General features: G+C 40.9%; 1 protein-coding gene across 1 annotated transcript in view; it reads left to right on the forward strand.

The window, feature by feature from the left end:
- lama5 (laminin, alpha 5) overlaps window positions 1-21,691 on the forward strand; it is a 274,408-nt gene that overhangs the window by 87,083 nt on the left and 165,634 nt on the right. The window contains exons 3-6 of the mRNA XM_034171776.1: window positions 540-657; window positions 4,134-4,252; window positions 5,910-6,080; window positions 7,024-7,121. Of these exons, the coding sequence (XP_034027667.1) occupies window positions 540-657; window positions 4,134-4,252; window positions 5,910-6,080; window positions 7,024-7,121 (506 nt within the window). The remainder of the gene's footprint in view (window positions 1-539; window positions 658-4,133; window positions 4,253-5,909; window positions 6,081-7,023; window positions 7,122-21,691) is intronic.

Consider the following 21,691-nt stretch of genomic DNA (forward strand, 5'->3'; position numbering starts at 1 on the left):
GACACCTCTTTCCAAATGTTGTAATACAAACAAACTGCAATCGATCAAAACGTTTTTTTTTTTGCCAAAATTTCTGAAAGGAAATGCTTTTGACAAAAACTACAGATTTTGCTTATTTCTATTTCAGAATTTAAGGATCCATCATGTACATCAAGGATCCAGTGATCCAATTTCATATTTATTTACTTTAAGACTCAATAAAATGTTATTGACATAGAAAACCTGTAAAGCCTGAGCAGAATCGATAATGGCATCGATATTGATAAATCTTATCAATACCCATCCCTACCTATAATGTAGATGGACCCAATCAGTATTTAAGTTCTGACCATTTGCAGGTTCCATTTGCTTCCGTGTGCTGATTTGTAGTTGAATCTATCAAAATAAATGTTTGGATTATGATAATAACCTGCTCTGTGAACCTTTCTTAGGAATTTATTGCATGTCAGTTGTAGCTGTAGGTTTCGCCCCAATAATTAAAATAGAAGATAAAATGTCAGTGTTATATTTTTAAATGTGAATGTTCTGTGTCTCTGCAGCTCTTCCATGTGGCCTACGTCCTGATAAAATTCGCCAACTCTCCTCGTCCGGACCTCTGGGTTCTGGAGAGGTCTGTCGACTTCGGCCTGACCTACCAACCGTGGCAGTACTTTGCCTGTAAGTAGATGCACACACGCACTACGCCATTCACGCATCTCTGCACCAGTCCGGGTGTTCTGACCAAACCAAGTCAGATTCCTGCAGCATCACTTCATGTTTTCCCGATGACATCACCGAGCCGTCCTGTGATTGGCTGCAGCCTGAGTCAATTCAGGTGGGCTGCAGGGAAATTCCAAGCATGTCTTCCAACAGGTTGCAGCTTGAAGGACACCTGATAAGGAGACGCAGAGGGGTTTAGCTGTGTGTGGTTGTGTGTAAAATGCTGCCACACTTTATAACAACGACTTCACCCACAAATCCATTAAGGTGACAAACCTCACGGTCCAGTTCTACCTTTGTCCTTATACACAGCAAATTTTAAACAATGGCAAAAAGGCATGTGAAGACTTGAAGGACATTTGGACATGACCTTTAGTCAGTGGAAGAGAACAGTTTGTCAACAGGATCCTCAGAGGTGGAGAAAATGACTTCATCAGAACAAAACGGCCGTCCTCAGCCTGATTCATTCAAACGTCTGAATCTGACAGATTTATTGTAAAAGGCACGAAATATGAAATGACGTGAAATGGGAGAAGATGTACATTAAGATAAAGGGCCATATCTTGATGGTGTGTGTGTGTGTGTGTGTGTGTGTGTGTGTGTGTGTGTGTGTGTGGGTGGTCTAACGCGCACAGCACAGGTGCATTTGGGGCAGATCCACTTGAAGAATAGTCGGAGCCAAAGCGCAGAAGCTTTAAATGTTGACCCCTATGGAATCCTTCTTTGACCATCGCTTGGCTGTAGCTGCCTCCCTGGAATGGCTGTCATACATAAATATTAACTAGGGATCTATACCGAGTAAATTATGGGTGATAGGTTTTGCCACCATTACTTGTAATGACACACCCACTTTCAAGGGTCTGGCTCAAGGCCATGTGATTTATGAAAACTTGATGCTAATCGCAGGGTCCTGATGGCAACTAGGTAGCTGTTGCATCTCTGAGTATTGTGCCACATTATCAGCGGAAAAACCCTCAGTACCCCCAGTTTTTGGTGGTCTATGATGCATTTGCTTTCTGCTGCCCAGTGATAACACTACACCAGACCAAACTTCATTTTCAGACTAACACACCCACGGGGGCAGAGATGAGCACAAGTAGACTTAATAGTTAAACAACGTGGGAACTAGGCATGAAAAAGTGTGAATAACTGACATTGAGTCTTTGTGTTGCTAGTATTTGTACTGTATTGCTTCCAGCTGAGACTTAGAAACTAGCAATATGCATCGGAAATACTTTGATAAACAGAAATGTTAAAGAATAGCTCCATGTCAAGAGGGGTCACACAGTAGAACAAGTTGAGTAACTGTGGCAGTGGAGAAAGAATTGCACGCTGGTTACCGAGACGAGTTTGCAAGACTATGCAAGCAGTAAATTTTTAGAACGCCTATGTCCAGCAATGGCTGGATGTCCTTGGTACTCTGCCTCTTTGGAGGATCCTTGGGTACTGCTGGACTGACTTTGTGTCAAATTACCCACCACTCGTGGAGACTCAGATGAAGAGTCTCACTTACATTGTGAGGAAACATCAATTATGACATTTTGGCCATATGGTGCATTTCTCTGACCATGATCCGGCATGTAGATGCCTCAGTGTTGAGGACTTTAGCAGGTGCAAAACATCAAGGACACGCCCACTTTCCACCTGGCTGCGGCAGATAGATGGTTATTTTTAAATGTAGGGATGGACCGGTTGTCTGTTTGGGTGGTTGCCATCCACAAGCCAGCGCGGATTTGTGATTTGGTGGAATGGAAAAGAGAGAAGCTAGTTAGCAGGGTAGTCCTATGGTACTGGAATTACAGCAAAGTCTGGCCATGTTTTAGAAAAAGAAAGTCCTATATAGACTCTGACTCCGTTCTTATCTCCCAATTCTGTAATGTCAAGCATATGAGACTCTGCAACTCTTTCTGGAAGGGATGCCAGTCTGACCGAGGTGAGGCCAGTACCCGTTTACGGCTGGGTGGACTGAGACAATGTAGATTAAGTGTTTTGTCCCAGGACACAGACAGGAAGCATGAGCAGGATTCAGGTCTACATACTGGCAGGCCAGCTTCTTATCCACTCACCCACCTGCTGTGCATGCTTTAACTTTCCATTAAAAATTTGATTTCATTGTAAACCCGTCACCGTAGAATTGCCCAGGTAGTGGATGATGCCGTTGGATGTGACTGAGGGTTCAGAACGACAAATAACAAAGTTGTGTTTGGGAGTCAACAGAAAGAACACAAATCCTACAGTCCAGAACATTGACATTATATTTAAGTTTGGTTTACTGTACCTCAGAAGTGTGTTTTCTGTTAACTTGTGTTGTTGGGTCAATTCCCAGATACTGCAGCTTCTTTGTCAAATTGGCCTCGAGCAAGACATTGAACTCAAACTGCTCCTTTTGTGCTGTTGGGCTTGTTGCACAGAAAGCCGCTGAGATCAGTGTGTGAGTGAGCGAATGTTTGACTGCTGTCAAAATGCACTTCATTTAACATTTAATTATCCCGGAGCTGTCAGACAAGAAGAAAAACAAACTTTATGTGTGTTATTAAAAAGTAGCACATTGTAAATTAGCATTGGCCCCTAAGACGTAAATATCTGAAGTGTTTGAAGGTCTTAGTTTGAATTGTTGCAGCTGGTTCTGATTCATTTTAACATTTTCATGTTGTTGCTTTCTCTCAGGACCCAAGGCGGTTCTGCTAAGTCGTGGATGTGCCGAAGTGCACCACCAATGCACGACTTATTTTCTCCTTCTCCTCATTCCAAGAATGCCTTCTGTTTCTTCACAATAAAACAAAAAAACACTTAAAAACCACTAACAAACAGTTTACTCAGTCAGAGGACTGAAGTTGACTGTTAACTGAAGCTGCCGTGTATTTGTCTTCTATTTGCTAACGTACATGATTTCTTCTTCTTTCTGACAGGCAGCCGTCTGTTACATTGTCAGTGTGCGGTTAATCCTTAAACCGTCCATCAATTTTCTTACTCCAGTTGAAGTTCACGCGGGTGTCACAGGGCGTGAGGCGGTGTTCACCCTGGACAGGAAGCCAGTCTGTCTCAGGGCTTTCGTGATGGATCACTGGTGAATGAATTCATTGATCATCAAAGAGGATGTTGAAATTAATTCCACTTTCCCGTGAAACCTGATGGTGTCACCGGTGTCAGAGTCGGATGTTTTTAGTGTTTGGCGGCGGTTCAGAAAGTGGTTTTTTTGGGGGGGGTTTTTTTGCTGGTGCCTGCTGCTCATGAAGAGAGGAAGTGCTGATTGTTGCAGATGTGGTGATGGACCAGCTGTGGTCTACTTTTTTTTTTTTTTTTAAAGAAAATATGCTCAGTAAAATAACACCCCCCAGCAGACTTTGCTGTAATTATAGTCTGAGACGCATCATGAAAACGCCACAAGACATTTGGTACTGTGTGTCTTTCTTGTCTTTCTTGTGTGTCTGTAGCCCATAAGAGAGACTGTATCGAGCGTTTTGGTCAGAGCACCATCGAGAGAATCATTAATGATGATGACATCATTTGCACAACTGAATACTCGCGCATCGTCCCGCTGGAAAATGGTGAAGTAAGTGTTTTTGTCCGGGGCCAGGAGGCACGAGAAGAAACTGTGTAAGGTCTGACTGCTCTTATGATTTTTAACACCCAATTGTGTACATCTTTGATGCAAAAAAAAAAAATCTGATACCCAATCTGGCCTGAAATTGGTGTACTCTGTGGTAAAAGTAATGTTGCTGAACATTGTGAGCAATCATGAAAGTTTTAAACATGTATAAAGCATTTGTGATAATCAGATTGAACTGGGGGTAATCTTGTGTAAAATTAGTGGACAATCGGGTGCAATCTGCAGTAATCTGGACCTCTGGTTCTCCGAGGAGACGCCTCCTTCTGATCCTCATGAACATGAAACACAGGAAAAGACGATCGCGCTCTTCAACAGAGGACAGTTTTGAGATTTTAACGGAGAAATGTTAGCTTTTGGAAATTGTTTTACATATGCGCAAAAACAATTGTGTAATGAGGGTTGTACCTATTCAGGTGTATTAATTGGGCAATATTCGGTCATGTAAATAGCATATAATACATATTTTGACAACTATTTGTTAAGAATGTGGCCCAATTATCTAATCTTTTTAAATCTGAATGGAAATTGGGGCCAAAAGTGACCAATGGGAGAGCGCCCAAAAATCACACTTGCTGGTAGAAGGATATGGTGAAGCAAAACCTCCCTTAATATTTCGTTTTGTTATGTATTGTACCATAAATTCATGCAACAGCTCCACATGACCACCAGTAAACGGTGTCAACAATAAATAAATATAAAAAAAAAAATTCTGGCAGAAAAGTTGCTGAGATTTTCAAGCTTCTCAGTAAGAGCTGGTGCTGATAACGTCAGAGAAATTTTATGGGGCTGTTCCACAGAATGCTGTTCCCAAATAGCAAATCAGGGTGCGTTTTGAAGCATCATGGTAACTTCTTGATTCATCATTGTCAACTCATGAACAAAATGGGTAGTTACGGCCGTCATCGGCCCCAGATTTGAAATCAGGATCCAATTTTTGACCTGTTCAAAAATTTCATCTCATTTCTCTAAATTGTTGATGAGGTAACTTCAGGGTATTCATAGTCTTAATGACTTAATCTTGTTCAGACTTCCTTAAGTGGGGTATTCTTGTTTGATTGTGCTCCATCAGAATAAAAATTTGAAGTCGAACCAGTGGTTTGTGTTCAGAGCTGAACAACTCGATCACGTCTGGTGAGAGCGCAGCGCCTTTTTAATTTTCGGGCGGATTGCCAGGCCTGCAGTTTGTAAGTCAGCCAGTTGCCAGGTCTGTACTTTATATGACAGCCTGTTGGGAAGCAAGCCAGATGAAGCTGTTTCATCCTGTTTTTGCACTTTTTTGGATCGTAGGCGATCGTCGAACGGCACCCTGTGAAACACAGATTTTTGCAGCTCACTTTTTGCATCATTTCCCGCCCCTCACCAAACTGTACCCCTCATGCCACTCACGTGCTACGTTGTGTGAAAGAACATTTAAACGGGAAATCATCAAATACCACCGTGTGACACTACAGCGTCACGTGTGTGAGGATTTTTTTCAATCTTACATGGCTATGTGTGATTTCTGCACCTGTTCTTCAGGGTTTCACTGTAATTTTTGTTCTTCTTTTTGCCTCATTTTGTAAACTTTGTCAGTAATATAGAACTCCTCCCCCACCCTCAGATCGTGGTTTCACTGGTTAACGGTCGTCCCGGAGCCTTGAACTTCTCCTACTCGCCGGTGCTGAGGGAGTTCACCAAAGCTACAAACATCAGGCTTCGCTTCCTGAGAACTAACACGCTGCTGGGTCACCTGATGGGAAAGGCACTACGTGACCCCACCGTCACCCGCAGGGTAAGACTCCACAAAGGCCGTCAGCCACATAATTGTCTAAACCATTGAAGGTATTTACTCAAACTTTTTCATAGCAACACTTAATCATGTGTATAGTCCATGGGCCAAGCAGGTTTTCACTACCAATTAAGAAACTGACAATCCAGAGTTAGTGTACCATAACCTACACAAAAATGTATGGTGGCCATCCCAGGGTGGTAGCTGTAGCCAGGTAGGGGTTAATGAAGACCTATACAGGCGTCAAAACTTAAAAATGCCCCAGTCATTTTGAAAAGTATACAGCATTATATGTCTGATCATAGGGATTCCAAAAAGGTACAGTTTGGACTATTTACAACTGAGTATTTTGGAGTTATGGGGTAAAAACAGCAAAAAAGAGGTCAATTTCAATTTGTACAGGAGTCAAAAAGTTCAAGTTACTTCAATTTTGGTAAATAAAAAAAGTGATGCAAATTATTGATTGAGTTAATAGGGTTTTTAAAAGGACTAGTTTGCACCATCTGTCATGCTCTGTTATCATGTTACAGGGTAACATATGTCATACTAGGGCAGGTGATGGGCTAGTGGTTAAGCGTTGGGCTTGAGACCAGAGTATCCTCTGTTCAAATCCCAGCCTGACTGGAAAATCAATGAGGGCCCTCGGGCAAGGTCCTTAATCCCCTAGTTGCTCCCGGTGTGTAGTGAGTACCTTGGAACACTCTCACATCGTGGTGAATTTGAGGCATCATTGTAAAGCACTTTGAGCGTCTGATGCAGATGGAAATGCGCTATATAAATGCAGTCCATTTATACAATCCAGTGGAGGTCAACCTTGTGTGACCTTTACTTTGGAGACCAAACATTGAACACAGTCAAAACCTTTCCATTTATTAATTCTATTAACTCAACCAATTTTTTTTTTTATCACTTCTTAATCTCACTTTCTTTTCTTCTTCTTCTGTAGTATTACTACAGCATCAAGGACATCAGTATTGGTGGACGCTGTGTGTGTAACGGACACGCTGAAGCCTGCAACGCCAAAGACCCCAATAACCCGTACAAGTAAGACACAAACACACCAAAGATCTCCTCTCATCTCTCTGTATCTGGATTTCCTTGGGTGGGGGAGTGACGGTCCAGAGGCTGAAAACCAAGGTTTTCATTGCAGCTGGTCACCTCAGCAGATGAGCTCCTCCCTTCAACTTAAAGTCCTGATCTGTAGCGAGGGGAACCTGCAGTATCTTGGTCCTCTTGGCACAGTATTGGCCATCCCGGGTCCAGAGTATATGTGGTGGGTTGTGACAGGAAATCACTAAAGACTTTGACAAGGACCTTAATCCCCCAACTTCTCCTGTTGTGTGTGTGTGTGTGTGTGTGTGTGTGTGTGTGTGTGTGTGTGTGTGTGTGTGTGTGTGTGTCTATCAGGTGGAACAGTGCTACAGAAATTCATTTCACTTACCTTTTGTACCTGAAGGGGAAATGGTGGCCTCAAACTGAGCAACTGGACCTGAATCCAGAACCTCAGTCCATCATTTTTCCCCTGGTTCCAGTCTTTATGCTAATCGAAAGATTGCATCATGAATTTTGCTGGCATAGGCTTTGGTGTAAGGCAGAACACGAAAAAAAAAAAACTAAATGTTACATTTCATTTTGATGTTTTCTCAGTTTCAGGTTGGATTTGGTTAGAACACACCAGACATCAGTTTTCATTGAGCACCCCCCCTCCCTGCCAGCTCCGTCCAAAAAAAGGCTGAGTTTTGCGGTCTATGATCTCCAGTAGTTATTTTTTATGTTTTAAAATGGTTATGATCAGATGTGCACATAACTGGTGCCGCCTGATTCTGTTTTTTCTCTCTCTCTCTCTCTCTCTCTCTCTCTCTCTCTCTCTCTCTCTCTCTCTCTGTTTGAGGTGCGGCTCCATCTAGAGATGAGAGTGGGTGTCTTCTTTTTTGCAGCATGGACTCTCAAAATTTCCTGTGCATTTGTATTGTCAATTGTGTCGGTAGCATGGCCCAAGCAGAGGGTCACCCTTTTGAGTCTGGTCTGCTTGAGGTTTCTTCCTCAAATCATCAGAGGGGGTTGGTAAGGTTAGACCTTACTTGTGTGAAGCACTTTGATGCAGCTTTGTTGTGATTTGGCGCTATATAAATGAAATAAATTGAAATTGGTGCTCGTGGTGCGCGTATGGGCTAAAATAAATGACGCGCAGCAGAACTCAGAATGAAGTGATGATGGCAGATTGTGGAGAAAAAATGCTTCCCTCCGTGTTTTCTGCTGTGCTTCATTTATTTTTACCACGCATGAGCATTGGTTACGCGCACGCATGGTTATGATGCAGATTAGTGACTAACATCAAACCAAATATGAAAGAATTACACCAAATCGTTGCACAGGTCATTTAGAGCAAAAGACCAGACAAATCCGCACCTTCATCTCCATAAAACTGGCACTTTTACATGAGAGGCACCAGGCCCTGGTTAAGTGTCGACTTCATACCAAATGTGGCAGAATGACACTTGGCGGTTGCTGAAATATGACAGCAGACGGACACACATGTGCAGTTCTGGTGTCCCTCATACAGACGCCTCACCCAGAGAGGAATTCAAAACAGAATTGATCTACTTTGCCGTGACTCACTTTTGCAACACCGTTCCTCAGATTTACAATTTTCAGGTTATAAAAAAAAATGATTTATGTTGGATTGAACACACACACACACAGCAGCCAAAAAAACGCATTTGAAAATTTATGTCCTGAAGCGATGTCTCGCGATTCCAACATAATGGTTGTAGTTATTGTGGCGGTGGATCTGTTCTGTGCCAGTGCTGGTACAGAAGAAAAAAGAGACACAAACCTTCCATGGACAGAAAAAGGTGTTTATTTTTTACCCACAGTTAGAATATCTTTGAGAGCTGTCATCCATCAGTCACTTTAAAACATCACTGCTGAGTTTCTGCAGGGTCCCATTTTCAGCAAACCCCAATCCTGACATCTACGGGTTTCTCTAAATCAGTTCTGGGCCCAAACCAACTTGTTAATTCACGTAAGCAGAGCTGAGCCTGCAGTCACAGACACCACTGACACCTCCTCGGCACAGATATTCGCACTCATGACTGATTATCTCGGTGGGGGGCGTGTTTGTCTAATGAACAGATTAGATTTGAGGTTTCAGTGGCGTCTCTGTGTTTTGTTTTGTTTTGTTTTTTTTTGGCTGGATTACTCAAGATTCTTTAGGCTGATTTGCACAAAATGTGGTGGAATTATTGATCTTATCAAACGGAAGAAGTCATTAAATTTTACTCCCGAGGATCGGCTCTGGTCTTTATTTTATTGTTTATTGATTTTGTTACCATGGTGAGATGGAACACTTTGATAAACATCATTCATTATCTGACAGTCAAACAACTGCTAAACACAAGTGAAGTTCCCTGGACATCCAGATTTGTTAGTTATATTTATATTCAGACAGCAGAGCTGTTCACCCTTTAAACCCCACAACCTGCTGGAGGGTTTGAAAGACAGATTTTCTTTTAAAAAGTTACAAAAAAAAAAAAACCCTATCAAAAAAAAAACAAAAAAAAAAACACCATTTATCACATTCAAGAAATGTAAATGTAGAACTTATCATCAAATTCTCAAAATTCCAACAGTTGTTGAACTAATCGTGCACCAAACAGGTCCATGAGGAAAAATAACCAAATCTAACCTTAAAAAGAAGAAGAAAAAAAACTAGTCACATTTAATTAAAATCACTTAATTCTGTGTCACATTTAAAAATTAAAAATTAAATAAATAAAGCAATTTCACAATCCTGTTCCTGCAGAATAAATGAATAATTCAGCTTTGAAGCGTTGAATGACTCGATTGAGACACGAATCACCAACACCCGTGGGTACTTGGCAACATGTAGAAATTCCATATATAAATACTTAACAAGGCGTTGTGAAGCGCCTTGAGACGATTTTGTCGTGAATTGGCGCCATATAAATTAATAAATTTGAATTTGAATTTTGAACAATACTCGTGTCCTAAAAAGTAATAGGGCAGCGCAGTCTCATTTGAACCCTGCGTGATATCGCGGGATTTGACCACTTATGGGGACTGCCGGTCCCGTTGTGCAATATATACACAGCATAGCTTCACAGACAAATGGTGCACTGTTTTATTTTCAGCTGCAGTCACCGAAGCAGTCGCAAAAACGGTAGTTTTTTCATTTCCCAGTGGAGAAGGGAAGACGAGGCAGATGTGAGACGTCGTGTCGATAAGTGTTAGCCTACACAGCTAACCAGAGTAGCTCCGTTCTCTCATCTGCACAACCGCCTCGACACTTTTGAGCTCCGGGTCAGAAACAAACCGCAACACGTTCACTTTCCACCGCATCATCACTTTTTCTTTGTATTTTCACTTTCTTTGCGTGTAATTTTCCCCAAAACTCAGCAAAAATGCCGTGTTTTTGTCCCCGGAAGTAGAGAAATTACATCATATGCGTCATATTTTACCACTTTAGCGCCCACCCTCAAACGAGACAACGCTGCCCAATAGTGTTGTTCTACAGAAAAGACTGTTTTGAGTTCTTCTCACATGTAGCCATGTTTGTGATGCTAACGTCAGTTTAAATTTTTCAGTTTATTTTCATTTATATTGCGCCAAATCGCAACAAAGTTACCTCAAGGTGATTCACACAAGTAAGGTCTAACCTTACCAGCCCCCAGTTGCTAAGGTTAGACTTTACCAACTTAACAAGACCTTAAGGTTCCGTTGAGGTGCCTGACTTGCAGGTGCAGTTATAAATGAGCCCACAGTCAGTGAAAATGTCCAGAACCCACGAGAGGTTCATTTTGGTAAACAGGCATCAATAACCACCTGTCGGAATCCTGTGATGGTGTGGCTCAGGCGGAGGTGTGTGCTCTGAGTGCTGCTGTGGTTTTTCCAGCCTGTTGATGTGACTGTAGAGGAGGGAACACCTGGTGCAGTGGAGGAAGGTGCCATGTGTGACATCCACACAAATAAATGCACTGTCCTTGAATTACTTTTTACTGCTGGAGTCAGATGGGATGAAGGGATCCGTGTTTGTGTGTAATTAATGTAATAATGGAGATGAACGTGTGAGCAGCCGGCGGCAGGATGTGGAGTGTTGGACTGTAAGCTGTCATTACGCCGTCACATCTTTGCACTGTACGCCGCTGTCTCTTCTGCGCGGTGGCGTGTGCCAACTTGTCCCACTTAAATCCTCTGATGTTTCATTTTCCACATCATTGCTTTTCAGGGATTCTGGAATTTGATAACAAATGAGGCATTTTTGAGCCTTTTTTTTCCCCCCACTGCAGGAACTTATGCAGGAACCTTTTTAGGACCTTTAGCTTTGCAGAACTAAAGTCTAAATTTAGTACCTGGTGGTCTTCAGGGTGGAGAGGTTACGCTGTCAGTCACTCAGCGAGGATCAGTGGAGAATGTTCTGGAGATTTCCTCTTCACTTTCAGTGTTTGTACTTTGACACACGTTTTTCTTTCTGCCAAACAAACAAAGTGTAACAAAATCAGCTCAAGTGTTGAGGCAGCGAAAGTCATTTTAAGAGATTAAAACATAAAAAAAAAAAAATACTTTTTTGCAAATTTTGCAACAGAGGAAATTTTTTTCAAACTTTTCTGGAAGCCTCATGAGAGCACGCACGCCTTTCACTGACACATCGAGTGTGTGATCGGCAGGTTTCAGAAAGTGATCTACGCGTCTGTTTAAAAACTCTATAAATTGTGTAATCTGTCCTTTGTTTATTCATTTATTGTATATTAAGTCACTTTCCGCAGTTATTTGGTGATGATTTTGTAGCAACGTTTGTAACAGAAAACATAATGAACAGTAGCTTATTGTTTTGAAAAAATTATTATGGCTAGCTTTGAAGTTCAAAAATTAGACATAAAAAATTAATTGTATAACATAATTCATAATATCTTTAAGTAGTAAATTTAATTAAACATTTTATTTATGATAGCTAGTAAAGATAAACTTGTTTGACATAAAATACAGACAGGAGTATAAGTTGCTCCTGTTAGAAAATGCCTCTTGAAGAGGACAAACCCATATAAACGTCACATTTTTATTATTATTGGCTCTTTAATTTGGGATTTTTGTGTATCATTATAATGTGTTTTTCATTGTTGGTGTTTGTTCTTTTATTAATAGAGTTTATTTTGTTTAGTGCTTTGATTCCTGGGAAAGTTCATTATAAATTATCATTATGATTGTTATTATTAACAACTAATGTGTGATATTTCAATATATACAGTAAGTTACACTGGCATGTCCCTAACTAATAATAATAATAAAAAAAGACTCCTGAAAATACATTTTGTTGTTAATCCGGTTATATTGGTCTTGAATTAATTTTTTTTATTTTTTATCTATTGTGATTATTGTTTATGTTGTGGCCATTAATTTGTGTCTGAATGTTGTCTGCAGAAACGGCTACAATTATAAAATAAGACGTATTATCATGACTTTTAATGACTGGTTTTGTGTTATTTTTAGAATATTGAATAACCTGCGATTTGCAAATTCCAGGTTCAAAATAATGTAAGATAAACTCGGAAGTTACTTATGTATTTTTAGATTTTAATGCATTTATATGGTACAGTGACACATTAAGTGATATCAGCATTTAATGTGGAATAAAAACAATAAGCAGCATAAATATTTATTTATTTTTCTCTGGTTAAACATCCGTATCTTCATCTTGTAAACGTTGTAACTGTTCTGAGCAGCGCTCGTATGGATTCTGCAGCCATCGTTACTGCGGTGGAGGTTTGCCCTGTGAGCCGGACTGATTTAATGTTATATAAATACACAAGTGATTTAGAAAGTGTTTGATATATTTTATACAAACGCTGCACCGTGACGTGTTCTGAGTCCGGTCGTGTGTTTAGGTCACACCTGTCCTTTGTGTTGTGTTTGTGTGAATTGTCAGACATGTGTCACACGTTCTTAAACTGCTCACAGACGGAAATAATTCTCCAAACGTCACAACAGTGTTTGTGGATCCAGTCGACACTGAACAGATCAGAGTCGAGCTTCGGACAAACACTGGAAACCAGGGCCCATATCCACAAAGCAGCCTATAGCTAAAAATAGCTCCTCGTGACGTTAATCTAAGAAAAATCTCAGAATTCTTAGACATACTTAGACATACATAGTGGATTAGCTTTTCAGTTAACTTTGAAAGCCATCAGCGGATCAGTCACCAGTGTTCAATTAGCTTTCGCTAAATTTAGTTCCAATAACTTTCAGTCCGCTAACGTTTTATTTATTTATTTGTTGGGATAGAGATAAAGCTGAATGATCAGAAACATGTGTAAAACCTAAAATCCTACATGGTAATTCCTGTTGTGTGCCCAGTCCTCCCCCATTAGAAGGGGGCGAACCAGCTGCTATTGCAAAGAAGAAAAAAAGTAATTTACTTTCAACATGCCAATACTCAGAGTGGGCAGGAGTCATGAAGCACAAAGCACCTGTCACTCATGGTTTTATTTCAATCAACTAATTCTGGACAGTTTAGCCGAACTAATGGCTCTGGATTTTAACGAGGGGGAGCAACGAGAGCAGGTCATTTGAATTGACCTGTAATGCCTTTCGGCACGTGTCTAACGTCAAACCTTCAGAATTTGTGCATTACTTTGAAACTAAAATATATAGCTGATGTTTTCACTTTGTAAAAACAAGAACAGTGACGTCAAGTTCTATAACTTGTCCGGAATTAGTTTGTTTAAAATTTTAACCATAAGTCAAAATTGCCTTGCTGTGCATGACTCCTGTGACACGTCTGCAAGACTGTATGGCTTTGAAAATAAGTGATCTTTTTTCTCTCCCCTTTTTCCCTTCTCTGGTCACCAGGCCTCTTTTGCTGAGAGAAGACTGATCTGAGACAGAAGCGCTGACTCTTGTGCTGACTTGTTGTGTCAGTAGTTGCCAGTGTACTGGAGTCAATACTAAAAGTTATCGGTTTAGCTTTTAGCTGTAACTTCCTCTAATTTTTTTTAGGTGTTTATCGGTTTAGCTTTATAAATGTTAACTTTTCAGTTATCGGATTAACTGTTATTATAGCTAACTTTTTGGTTAGCTGTGCCCACCACTGGTATTAGTAACATTATTTTTATTTTATTATTACTTCTATTTTGTCATTTGATTTTTAAATTGTCCACAATAGAAATGTGTTTTCACTTTCTTGTCATTCATGTAATTGTAATTATTTACAATTATATGATGTTCTTACATTGAACTTATTAATAAACTCATGCACCCACGCACACTTTTAATATGTAAATAATTGGCATATGAATGAGATATGTTCAAACATCTTCAAGCTATGTGGATTGGGTGTCTTCTTCTGCAGGCCTCCTGTGTACCAGCATGGACTCCCAAAATTTGTATTGTCTGTATTTGTATTGTCGAGTGTGTTAGTAGCATGGTCCAAGCCGAGGGTCACCCCTTTGAGTCTGGTCTACTTGAGGTTTCTTCCTCAAATCATCAGAGGGAGTTTTTCCTGACCATTGTCGCCTGTGTTCTTGCTCTAGGGGTTGATAAGGTTAGACCTTACTTGTGTGATGCGCCTTGAGGCAACATTGTTGTATTTTGGTGCTATATAAATTAAATAAATTGAATTAAATGAAATTTGCTCAATATTTTGTTGATGCACCTTTGGCAGCAATTACAGCTTCAAGTCTTCTTGAATATGATGCCACAAGCTTGGTGCACCTATCTTTGGGCAGTTTTACCCATACCTCTTTAGAGCACCTCTCAAGATCATCTCCAAAGTGAACTGGATTGCTTCCTTTGCACTGTCTTGAGTGGACCGAAGTAAAACCAATTATAAATCCTAGACAGATGACTGGACCCAAAGGTACAGATACACGAGGAGGAACACAGCGGATTGAGGGCGTGAAAATAAAATTGTAGTTCAGTCTGATCTGTGAGAGAATCCTCTTAGGTAGATTGCGCTTGAACACATTTGAGATCCGATTAGCCGCGTCCAGACGTTTTGTTGGATCACATTGTTTCCAGCTGGCTGCCCGGTTGTGGAGTTTGTTCTGTTCAGCATCATGTGGTTTCACTTTGCTGTACATCGCCTCCAGTTCAGGATCAGTGTTCCCAGAGCTGGTTCTGGTTTTCTCGTTAGTGCAGCTGGTGGTGGGTCAAAATGTGTGACTGTGTACACGAAGCAAGTGAAGAGACGATTCCTGGACTCCAAAAACTGTTGGGACAGTCAAGCTTTTGGTTTATTGTAGAGGAGAAAGTTGTGCCTGTGATGACGGTTATCCTCGTACTGTACAACATGAGGTGATATTTGTCTGTGGTAATGTCACTGATCTGAGATACTTCCTACTCCTGTACGAGGAACGCTGCGATGAACTGTGGGCCCAGTCTTAGCCCCGGCACACAACAGTGCAAGTGTCAGTGCTAGTTTCCAACCAACACACCCACACTGTGGAAGAAGCAAGTGTATTTGCAAGGTTCTCGCAGTGCATTTCAGCATCACTTGTGAAGCTGACGTTGTGATTCGAACCCTTACTCAGACTTTCAGGCAATGAAGAAAAGGCGGATCAATGTCACTGGTCTCTAGATCTAGTTTATAGAGTTTACACTGTTTCCTTTATTACTTATTAAGTTAACCCGTTTTGCCCCACTGGCAACAATTGTTGCTGAAGTGTATCACTGTAATTTTCTACTCACAATAAAAAAAATCTCAAATAGTGGAGCAGATAAGTTTGATTTTTGGCCAGAATTGTTCACTTGGTGATACAAGCATCAGATTTGGCATGAATGTTCTTCATAAATCATTGTTTGAGGAAACAAAGTGCGGGCCACTTGAAAATCCAATATGGCAGCCATAATTTGCACCACCTTTTACCAAAATTGGAGCAAGTTTAACTTTTGACTCCTGTACAAACTGAAATTGACCTTTGTCACCATTCTTGCTGTTTTATCCCATAACTCCATAACATTCAGTCATAGATAGTCCAAACTATACCTTTTTGGAATCTTTGTGATCAAACACATAATGTGGTATAGCTTTCAATATGATTGGAGCATTTTAAAATTTTGACCCCTGTGTAATTCTTCATTGACCCCTACCTGGCCGCCATGTTGGATTTTCAAGTGACCCGCTCTTTTTTCTCAAACACTGATTTATGAAGAACATTCATACCAAATCTGATGCTTGTATCACCATTTGAAATATTTTTCCACTTACCTGCTCCATAAAAGGTACTAATGCAACTTTTTCCACTTATAAAAAAAAATCTGGGCATAAACAGCTTAATGATAACTTAGTTTATTTTGTTTGTTTTTTGCATTGCCAGAGCAGTTTCTGTACCGCTGCACTGAGCGCTGTGTCACGACTGCAGCACCTTTTCAGGCTACCACTCACATTGAGCAAAAGAACTGTTTTTGCCATTAAGTCAGCTGATAAGTCACACAAACTCAATTCTGCAGATATTTGTTCATGAAACGCTGTCAGGTCACGTGATCCATTGGTGCTGTTATAACTCCTCAGTAAATCCTGTTCACACCAGACATCTGTGCTGCTAAATTCAAAGCATCATTGACAGAACTGTAGCTAACATTATGATTCTTAATGAGATTTTTATGTCGTTTGTCAGACGGCTTATTAAGTCAGTTGCTATGTTGTGCCTGACTCAGGGTCACTAACTGGCACCCTGTGGGCCACAGTTGGCCCGGCCTCCATTTGTGTGGACATGCTTTTCCAGGGTGTCTGGAGTTCAGCTTTGAAGAAAAAAAATCTGCCATTAATTGTGCCCCTCTCAGTTGCCAAATTAACCTTCCAAATAGTCTAAAACCTCAGCATTTCTGTGGACTTAATCCCCCAAGACCATGTACCAGGGTGCTGCCCCTGGACCTTATCAGGTTATAGACACCCCCCGAACTGATTTACTAAAACTTTTAGTAGGAACTCTAACTTGCACTTATTTGTGCACCCATGTGAATACTGGTCAGGTGCAGTTAGTGACAGCAGGAAATGATTGTGCCGTAGACCACAAAAACCTGGTCTGAACTCAAGCTCAGTTTTTCTGCTGTTCACTTGGGATGTACAGTGGTTCACAGTCTCTTCCTTATCCCTCATCAAACTACAACAAAAATTTAAAATGAAACAAAAACTATTGAGACTGATCACGAGATTGTCTTCCTTTGGCATTTTGTCAACAAACTTTCATCACTGTTTCAGTGTTGACTACTTTTGCCGCCTTTCGAGACCTGGTTAATTTCATGCGCTTGCTTTACCATTGGGAACGTTGTTTTGGTTTTTCCTTCATGTTTTCTCTTCCGTGTATGCAGCCATTTAGTTTCTTTTCACACCTGTGTCCCATACCTAATCACACACCTGTCTTGAGTTTCTGCTCATCAGTTTCACTGTATCTGTCTGAGCTTCCAATTTGGCTGGTATATTTTTCTTCTTCCTCCTAATTCATGATGTATCAGCATGTGATTTAAGACCTTTTCATTCCCCTCCAGCTGTTCTCAGGATTTCATCATTTGTTCGGCATTTCACCTGGTAAATAATATGATTCGCTTCACTGTACTGTAACCACAACAGATGGTCAGATTTTGACTTCTGCTGGAGAGCACAGCAGACGTATCAAAGAAACAAAAAAGAAAAAAAAATGCAGCTTTATGGCATGAAGGTGGAATTTAATTTGTGTCACACTGTGTTTCTTAAATTAAATCATGATTAACTTCAGAGGAGAAATGCTGCATTCTTTTCAGGTTGTTTAAAACACTCTGAGTGTTTCTCGCTGACTGTAGCTGGCATATAAAGAATTATAGTGATGATAAAATGGCGAATATAAATATGCCAACTCTGGAGTTCCAAACAATTAAAGGAATGCAGAGGGGTTTAAATGAATATTTTCATTAAGAGCTTGCACATGTTCAGACTTTGAACTGAAAAATGGTGAAAATTGCTTCCTTTTGAGGCATTTTATTTTTTCCCCCTGGGTGGATTCCAGTTCCACTTGTTTCATGTCAGCAGGTGTTTGACTGACTGCCCAGGACGGGTAGTTCACATAAATCCCTCATGACCTCATCAGGCTGTTGGAGCGATGCACTCTTTTCAGTGTCAGAGCAAAGGAATGTGGAGCAGCGAGCTCCTGCTTGATCTGAGAAGGTAGATCAAGGCTGGACTTTGTCTGACGTTGTTAAATCAACCAGGTGTGTTTCAGATGATGGACGTTTGAGTGAGTGAGGACGTGGTTACGACCTGCAGCTGCACTGTGGATATCATGGCTGACAAATAGCGTACGGATCGCATGGTGACACGACCCTGGTTCTTATTCAGTGTGTTGATGGATGTGGTTCAGACAGACCGACCATTTGGGCCTCACGGTTGTTCTGACCCGAGTGTGAGAGTGAATATGAATGAATGAATTTGACATCCACTTTGTGTGTGCTTTACCTTTCTGTTCATTGTATCAAAGAGAAAGTAGGTTTTTTTTATTTATTTATTTATTTATTTTATTCACACTTGTAGTGCACACCTCATACTAGAGCCCGACCAATACGGATTTTTGGAGGCCCACATCAGTATTATCAAAAAAATTTTGTTATCAAACCCTTATGACAAAGAAGTGCAATCGAGGTTTGATGTTTTACCATTTAAACATGAACTTTATCATAAATAACTATAAATATATAACCAATAACCTGCCTACATACACAGACCAATGTCCCTTTTTTTTAACGTAATACCATCACAAAATGTGTCACATTCGTGTGAAGTGGTTAGGTTTCAGTCACTATTTCTGACCATAACCCCAACGACCCCCCAACATAATTTCATGAGAATAAATAAATAAAGAATAAATTAGTTTTCGTGATGCCATCACAAACTTGGCATGAGGTCAGGTTGACATATGTCACGCTGCCTCCGCTCAGATTGGACATCATCATGTTGCATCACTTAGCATTTGCATAAAACAGACTTCTCGTCTATTTTGGCTTTGCCCAGCTGGCAGCACAGTGGCCACTTGTCTCTTGTTGCTGTAAAACACCCACTCTGATTGAAAATGGATGGCAGCTAGTCGCTTTGCCTCTGTCTCTTGTAGCTAATGTGAGCCAGGGGTAATGGGGGTCCCAGCCATGCTTGAATTTATTATAAACAATGCCGTCGGCTCGTCCTTTGCTGGACACACTACATAATGACACCAAGTGTTTTCTGCATTGTTTGTTTGGTAAAATAAAGTTTTCATATCGGCAAAAATAGGATCAATGCCAGTATTGGCTCATATCGGCTGATATTCTCTGCAAACCTGTATATTGGTTGATTGAGCTCTACGTGATACCCATTTCATCTTTCTTACTTTGACCAGTGTTTGATTGAGATGTGCATAACTTCAGCAATGTCAGTGACTCCCCTATGTGAGGAATTCAGCTGATTTACTACACAGCCAAGAAGGAGATTTCATGTCCTCCAAATGCTCCTTCTGAGTGCTGTTGACCAAGCCAACATCTCCAGACCTGGAGTTGGTCCCCAGCTGCCAACTGCTTTTCAAGGTTGGATAGAAACTCTAATAATTATGTCGGGGGTGCGTTCCGGTGCTGTCGGGCCGCTCCCCTGTTGGTTTGCTGTGCTGCCTGGTGGCTCTGGGGGCTGCCTTTCCTGGCCCCCATGCCCGTCCGCTGCCCCTTTTCTCCTGGTTCCCCCGGGGCCCTGCATCCTGGGCCCTCTTCTGTCTGTGCTCGCGACCGGCCGTGTGGCTTCTGGCGTGCCAGAGTGGTCCATGTCATATGGTAAGGTTCTGTACTCTTGTCTTGGCCCAACACACCAGCCACAGTAGTGATCGGATATTTAGCTGTGATCTGGGTTTCTGTGTGTGGATGGTTGCGTGTTTGTGGCCGTCACCACAATTCAGTTTTTGGGTGCTCTTAAGAGGATTAACACTACGGTGTTCTAGATTAGGGTATGGATGCTCACTAATTAGACAACAGACTGTTGCTGTCACTGTTTGTTCATGTGTGGTTGTTTGTCATGGTATGTTGTATGGTTGGGGCCCCGTCTCCTCGGTAACTCACGTCACAGTTATTGTCTTCACCACTTGTCTCTTGTTCTTGTCTGTCTTTGTGTTGTTTTGGTGGTCGGCCCTTCCTGATAGAAGTTGTTGGTTGGCTTTGAGTAGGATCTTGTAGGGTGATCGGAAATGGCGGATGGGGGTCACACACACACCACATTCACTCACGCACTACATACCTTCTGTCTTGCAAGCATAATTTGCATATATGGGTATTAATGTTCAGAAATGGTTCTGCCAGTGTGGCATTTACAATTACTATATATGCAGACAGGAGGGAAAAAAGAAACTCTGTTAATGATTGCAGAGGGCAACATTCAATGTACAATAACAATGAAGAAGTTCTTCATCCATCCAGTGTAGTGATTGTGCCTCCTTTTAGATTTGAGCGTGATCATTTCTACCCAACAACACAGCAGCCTGTGCATTCAGTCATTTTTACGCTAACGCTGGCAGCAAACTGATTCCGACTCTACGCCCTTGTCTGGGACTCTGTTTGTTTCTTCACCTCGTTATTGTCTAGTCACTCGGTCCAGCCTTTGCAAACAATGAGTTATATTTGGTTGTCAGTTTTCTCTTTTATGACTGCATGTTATATTGATCTTGCATTGTACATTGTACTCTGTTTTGATGAAATGATCAGAGCAGATAACTCCACTGAGACTGTTCTGCAGACCTGGGTCTTGGAAATAAGAGAAACTGACAAGTTCATTTCAAGCTACATGTAACTTGAAAACACACATATGTTGTGTGAAGCAAAGAGAGAAGGAAGAAGTGTCAGCTTCAGCTACATTCAAACAAAGTCCTTGGGGGGTTGTGTGGTCTTTGAGTTTTAAAACATGACTGATGTGAAACAGTAAAAAAAAATCCAGTAAAAACAGTAAAAAAAAAAAAAAAAAAAAAAAAAAATCACTTAACTGATTTATTATATTTTCATGTGGAAGCAGTTTCTCACTCGGTCTGCCACACCTGCTCCTAATTTCCATCATCCATCCAACATTTTCCAATGGCCTGCAGACAGGTCTGTAGGTTTGCACACAGTGTAGCTGGTATTTTGGCCCATTCCTCCATGCAGATCTCCTCTAGAGCAGTGATGTTTTGGGGCTGTCGCTGAGCAACATGGACTTTTAACTCCCTCCACAAATTTTCTATGGGGTTGATGTCTGGAGACTGGCTAGGCCACTCCAGGACCTTGAAATGTTTTTTACGGAGCCACTCCTTCGTTGCCCAAGTAGTGTGTTTGGGATCATTGTCATGCTGAAAGACCCAGCCACGTTGCACCACATTGCATATTTATTTATATATTAATTTTTCTAAAGTGTTCTTTTTTGCTCTTATATTTCATATTACCTTGTTGAATTTGTTTTTGTAAAAAGGTTAGGCATAATAAGCATGAGCTTCAGCCTATACCTTTTTGATTAGCGTCATCCCTTGTTGAAATGTTTTTTGTTGAATATGTGTATGTATGTATATATGTAATTGTATTTCATTTGAGGGTTGAATGCTAATCAAATAAAAAGTTTTCAAAAAAAAAAATCTTCAATGCTCACACTGAAGGAA

Source organism: Thalassophryne amazonica, chromosome 6 (assembly GCF_902500255.1).
Source record: "Thalassophryne amazonica chromosome 6, fThaAma1.1, whole genome shotgun sequence".
NCBI lineage: Eukaryota > Metazoa > Chordata > Actinopteri > Batrachoidiformes > Batrachoididae > Thalassophryne > Thalassophryne amazonica.